Raw genomic sequence first — 6,575 nt, forward strand, 5'->3', positions numbered from 1 at the left:
CATCTCAAGGATGATCAATGGAAACAGGATGCACCTGAGCACAATTTCGAGTCTCAAAAGGGTCTGAATACTTACGTATTTGTAATACATTTGCAAAACAAATTACAACTGTTTTCGCCTTGTCATTATGGGGTATTGTGTGTAGACTGATGAGGATTTGTTTAGAATACGGCTGTAACGCAACAAAATACGGAAAAAGTCATGGGGTCTGAATACTTTCCGAATGCACTATATATATATAAAAGTATGTGGACACCCTTTCAAATTAGCGTATTAGGCTATTTCAGCCACACCAGTTGCTGACAGGTGTATAACATTGAGCACACAGCCATACAATCACCGTCATAGGTTGCAAGCCTAAGATCACCATGCGCAATGCCAAGCGTCGGCTGGAGTGGTGTAAAACTTGCCGCTGCCATTGGACTCTGGAGCAGTGGACACGAAATGAATCACGCTTCACCATCTGGCAGTCCGACGGACGAATCTGGGTTTGGCGGATGCCAGAAGAACGCTACCTGCCCCAATGCATAGTTCCAACTGTAAAGTTTGGTGGAGGAGGAATAATGGTCAGGGGCTGTTTTTCATGGTTCGGGCCCCTTAGTTCCAGTGAAGGGAAAATGTAACGCTACAGCATACAATGATATTCTAGACGATTATGTGCTTCCAACATTGTGGCAACTGTTTGGGAAGGCACTATCCTGTTTCAGCATGACAATGCCCCTGTGCACAAAGTGAGGTCCATAAAGAAATGGTTTATTGAGATCGGTGTGGAAGAAGTTGACTGACCTGCACAGAGCCCTGACCTCAACCCCATCAAACACCTGCACAGAGTCCCCGCATCAATGTTCACTCAATCCCTGCTATTGTATAACAAATCCATCACTCTTTGTGGACAGTGAGAGCGAGAGAGGGAGAGAGAAAGAGTGTGTATGTGTGTGTGTGTGTGTGTGTGTGTGTGTGCGTGCGTGCGTGCGTGCGCGCTTATTAAAACCAATGAGTGAGACAAACCCAAAAGGTCAGAGGTTGGGTGCAGCCCAGGGACTCGTCATTTATTAGAAGATTCAACCATCAATCAATTTGACAAGCGCTCTCTCTGCCACTGAGGAGAGACTGGGGGCGGGTCATAGGCCTTCCTTTATGACCATTGATGTGACTACTTCCTCCAGGGGAGAGAGCGAGAGACTGACTGCAGCACGGTGTGTTTAGCACGACACAAACTCACACTGCACCAGGCTAACCCGAACAGTGAGCTGTACACACACACCTATCACAAGTTTAATCACATCACAAAAACCGCAATATAACTTAGGTAATACAGCTAACTGATGAAGATAATAAGCTTACAGATAGTAAGGTGACGTGCCTCAGAGATAAGTGTTTATGTCTCTTCATGGTTGAGGCCGTGAGGGAGGGCCAGAGGCTGATAGCATAGAGCCCCACAGTGGAGGTGACATAATACCCATAAAACCTAGCGGTCAAACAGGGAAATGGTTCCAATCGTTTTTCATACCATTCATTTTCCTCATAGGGGATTTTAGAAACACTTAAAATAAGGGCTGCGTTTCTGCTTAGCCTGTTGTGACAACCATGTAAATCTCTCTCGGACAAGGTGACTTTTAGCAATATATTCGGCTCGATTTACTCTCAGATTTGAAAATGCTAATTAGCGTCAAAGTAGACATCATGTAAAACTACAAATCCCTGCGAGCACCTCTTGTGTCAATTTAAAACTTGCACAAGACAGTTCGCAGAATTGTCCATTTAAAGAAATGTAGCCAATTTATTCATGACTACATTTAGCTAACATTAGATAGTTAATCCAGAGATTGGGCTGTCTTGTCCAGATCACCATGGGTTTTGTAGTTCTTTATGATAGCCACATTAGCAGCTAATTAGCATTTAATCTTGGGAGGGTAAATACAGGCGAATATATTGATAAAAGTCACCATGTCCTAGAGAGATTTACACGGTTATCAAAATGTCATGCCAGGGTAATCCTACACGAAACACAGACCTTATTTTAAGTGTTTCATAAATCCCCTATGGGAAAAATGAACAATGATTGGAACCATTTCCCTGTTTGACCGCTAGGTTTTATGGGTATTGTGACTCATACTGTGGTACTCTATAGACTGGAAAAGAATTCCCTGTTTGATATGAGGGAGCTTTCTGGAATGAGTGGGAGATGACCTTTGTGGTAGACTTAATTGAAGTGGGAAGGGGCACACTCACCGACTTGGAGGACTCGAGGGATCCAGAGAAGAGGGTGTCTCGGCTGCTGCGGCTCTTGGAGCTGAGGTGTGGCGAGGAGGAGGGCGAGTCGTCGATGTACGGCAGGATGTCATGGTGGCGCCTCTGCTCCTCCGCACGGTCTGCATCATAACCGTAAGTGGGAGGGATCCCCGTGAACGGACCGTCTGTGAGTGGAGTGAACAAACGTCAGTCAAATCATTTCTTGTCGTTTTATTTGAGTATAGACAAAGCATTCGTGATCATGTTGTAGAGTCACAGTATACACGTTTCTTTATCCTAGTATGTTTTGAGTTCCGTTTATAGTCCAAATTCCTTCAAGGCCAGGAGGTTGAGTACAGTGGAGAGTTCTGGGAAGTGTGTGTGTGTAATGCTGAGTGGAAGGCATCTGAGTCAGAATGTCAGAGACCTTTTGGTCAACCCCCCACACACATACATACCACCCACAACAGCTGACCAGGGTTCATGTGTGCTGATTGGCCTCTGAAGCCTCTCTCTGTCTTTGTCTCTCTCTGTGTCTCTCTCTGTCTCTCTCTCTCTCTGTCTCTCTTTGTCTCTGTGTGTCTCTGTGTGTCTCTCTCTGTGTCTCTCTCTGTATCTCTCTCTGTGTCTCTCACTCTTTCTCCCACTCTCTTTCTCTCTCCTTCCATGCAGCCAGTCTCCTCTCTCTCCTTCCATGAGTACAGCAGAGTAATCTAACCTCTATGTAAGTGTGAGATATCCCACTCTCCCCTGCCTGCCTGGGTGTCCACTGCCCACTGTGCCCAGAGCCTACTGCCCATAGTGACTTTCTGTCTGCCTACTGGCTAGTGCCCACTGCTGCAAGCCGCCCTGCAGGGGCATGCTGCCAGGCCATGCCAGGGGAACACAGAGGGACTGTCTGTCTGAGGATGGGCACACCGCCTGCCCGGTGTCCGCCCAGTAGCCCATGCCAAGGGCCTTTAGGAGAGACACTAGTAAAGTACGTGCCAGAGGAACACTCACAGATGACTGTGTGAGTAGAGTAGTAGTCTGTGATGGCTGTAGTCACAACCAGGAATAGCCTACCTGACCACACAAGACCACCACCCCCTCTGAATACAACAAGGTGTCTGCTGCACGAGAGAAGATCTTCTGGCAGAGGGTCGTATAAAGACAAAACGGCACGTTAAGTAGAGTAACAGAGTAGTTTACCGTGCCTTAGTGTTGAAGGACAACCCCCCACGACTCAAAGACTTTCCAAACACACATGAACTAAGTCAACCTGTCAATCCCCTAAGCATGTATTCTGTACAGGCCTGTATCAGTGGTCTGTTTGTGTGTGTTATGATTGAAGACTAATTGTATGCCCAGGGCCTCATAAGGCAGTCATGGGTCAGGTGTAAGGTCACTGTGCTTTAGCTCCTAGCCCCTGGGAAAATACCGTATCTCAGACCCATCCATAGACAGTCCACTCCAGGCCCAGACAGAGTCTACAGTATAACAGCCCCTCTAGGCCAGTGAGTCCCCCCCCCCTCCCTCTTTGCACAGGTCCTCCATTTGTCCGCTGGCAGGCTCCACAGCTGCAGTCATACTCATTCTGGTCACACCCCAGCTCCCGCTTCCTGCCTAACCTCCTCTCTTCTCTCATCCCCGAGCAGCCCCCACGAGGGAGGAATCCACCATCCACACACACACACACACACACACACACACACACACACACACACACACACACACACACACACACACACACACCCTTGTCCCCATTTCTCCAACTCTCAAAAAGTACACTCATTGATTTCCTGTTGGAACCATTGGCAGAGAGGGGCAGCCCAGCCATCGCGAACAGGGGAAAACACAGTTAAATCACATTGGCATGGAAACCTTTTTTGGGGGGAGGGGTGTAAGAGGCCTTTTTCCCCAAGCAGGTGGAAAAGTACAATCACACAGGGGAAAGCAGGTGTTCAGATGCCATGGCAACGCGTGGGTCTTTTCCAAAACACCAGAGGGCGGGGTCTACAGATGTATCATGTGACTTGACTTCCAGAAACACTGGTCTATTGATGCCAGCTCTAGGTAAATGCAATGTATAAATGAAACCTACTTTGGTGCTGTTATGAATGGTGTACTTTTCTGTGCGTGGGTGTGACTGTGTGTCTGCCGCCAGTCCGCTAGCAATGTGAAGGAGACCTCTGCCACTGGAGCGTGACATGGCTGAGTCTTTTCCTCCTCTCCTTCTACCTCTCCTCTCCTCCTCCAGCTGAAGGTGAGGCAGCTGCCCTGACATCTGGGAAGGCCATTCTAGTTGAAAACAAAGTGAAGAGGCCTCTCCACAGACAAACTGTTCTCTTTCTGGTGTACACACACATTACTCTCATGCATATACACTCACATACGTCTCAACCGTGTAGGTGCATGCACACACATACATATGCGCATTCAAGCATGTTTTCCTAATCTCTTGTGTACAGTCGTGGCCAAAAGGTTTGAGAATGACACAAATATTAATTTTCACAAAGTCTGCTGCCTCAGTTTGTATGATGGCAATTTGCATATACTCCAGAATGTTATGAAGAGTGATCAGATGAATTGCAATTAATTGCAAAGTCCCTCTTTGCCATGCAAATTAACTGAATCCCCCAAAAACATTTCCACTGCATTTCAGCCCTGCCACAAAAGGACCAGCTGACATCATGTCAGTGATTCTCTCGTTAACACAGGTGTGAGTGTTGACGAGGACAAGGCTGGAGATCACTCTGTCATGCTGATTGAGTTCGAATAACAGACTGGAAGCTTCAAAAGGAGGGTGGTGCTTGGAATCATTGATCTTCCTCTGTCAATCATGGTCACCTGCAAGGAAACACGTGCCGTCATCATTGCTTTGCACAAAAAGGGCTTCACAGGCAAGTATATTGCTGCCAGTAAGATTGCACCTAAATCAACCATTTATCGGATCATCAAGAACTTCAAGGAGAGCGGTTCAATTGTTGTGAAGAAGGCTTCAGGGCACCCAAGAAAGTCCTGCAAGCGCCAGGACCGTCTCCTAAAGTTGATTCAGCTGCAGGATCGGGGCACCACCAGTACAGAGCTTGCTCAGGAATGGCAGCAGGCAGGTGTGAGTGCATCTGCACGCACAGTGAGGCAAAGACTTTTGGAGGATGGCCTGGTATCAAGAAGGGCAGCAAAGAAGCCACTTCTCTCCAGGAAAAACATCAGGGACAGACTGATATTCTGCAAAAGGTACAGGGATTGGACTGCTGAAAACTGGGGTAAAGTCATTTTCTCTGATGAATCCCCTTTCCGATTGTTTGGGGCATCCGGAAAAAAGCTTGTCCGGAGAAGACAAGGTGAGCGCTACCATCAGTCCTGTGTCATGCCAACAGTAAAGCATCCTGAGACCATTCATGTGTGGGTTTGCTTCTCAGCCAAGGGAGTGGGCTCACTCACAATTTTGCCTAAGAACACAGCCATGAATAAAGAATGGTTCCAACACATCCTCCGAGAGCAACTTCTCCCAACCATCCAGGAACAGTTTGGTGATGAACAATGCCTTTTCCAGCATGATGGAGCACCTTGCCATAAGGCAAAAGTGATAACTAATTAGCTCGGGGAACAAAACATCGATATTTTGGGTCCATGGCCAGGAAACTCCCCAGTTCACATTGAGAACTAGTGGTCAATCCTCAAGAGGCAGGTGGACAAACAAAAACCCACAAATTCCAAACATTGATTATGCAAGAATGGGCTGCCATCAGTCAGGATGTGGCCCAGAAGTTAATTGACAGCATGCCAGGGTTGATTGCAGAGGTCTTGAAAAAGAAGGGTCAACACTACAAATACTCTTTGCATCAACTTCACGTAATTGTCAATAAAAGCCTTTGACACTTATAAAATGCTTGTAATTATATTTCAGTATTCCATAGTAACATCTGACAAAAATATCTAAAGACACTGAAGCAGCAAACGTTGTGAAAATTAATATTTGTGTCATTCTCAAAACTTTTGGCCACGACTGTATGTGTGATTTAAAAAAGACACTAGTGCCTGGGTATTGAAGGAAAGCTTGACCTAAACACACAGATGAAACGTTCAGTGACCAAACTCAGTCAGTCCCTGTGGTGTAGAGAAAGAGAGAGAACAAGGGGGGAAAGAGAAAGACTGGGAAAATGTATGGAGAGAGACAGAGACAGACAGAGAGAGAGAGAGAGAGAGACAGAGAGGAGTGGTCTGAGGCAGACCCAGACATGCATCAGACAGAAAGCACTTTTCCTAAGGGAGGGGGAGAGGGGGGAGGGGGGAGAGCAAGAGGGAGGGAGAGTGGGAGGAGGGAGAGCGGGAGGGAGGGAGAGGGAGAGCGGGAGGGG

At 47.1% G+C, this 6,575-nt stretch overlaps 1 protein-coding gene across 2 annotated transcripts in view; it reads right to left on the reverse strand.

Moving 5' to 3' along the window:
- The window catches only part of LOC115204005 (breakpoint cluster region protein), a 90,037-nt gene that overhangs the window by 33,772 nt on the left and 49,690 nt on the right, over positions 1 to 6,575 (reverse strand). For both annotated transcript variants that reach the window (XM_029769194.1, XM_029769193.1), the window contains one exon: positions 2,233 to 2,417. In XM_029769194.1, coding sequence (XP_029625054.1) covers positions 2,233 to 2,417 — 185 coding nt within the window. The remainder of the gene's footprint in view (positions 1 to 2,232; positions 2,418 to 6,575) is intronic.

The sequence above is a fragment of the Salmo trutta genome, chromosome 12, assembly GCF_901001165.1.
Source record: "Salmo trutta chromosome 12, fSalTru1.1, whole genome shotgun sequence".
NCBI classification, from domain to species: domain Eukaryota; kingdom Metazoa; phylum Chordata; class Actinopteri; order Salmoniformes; family Salmonidae; genus Salmo; species Salmo trutta.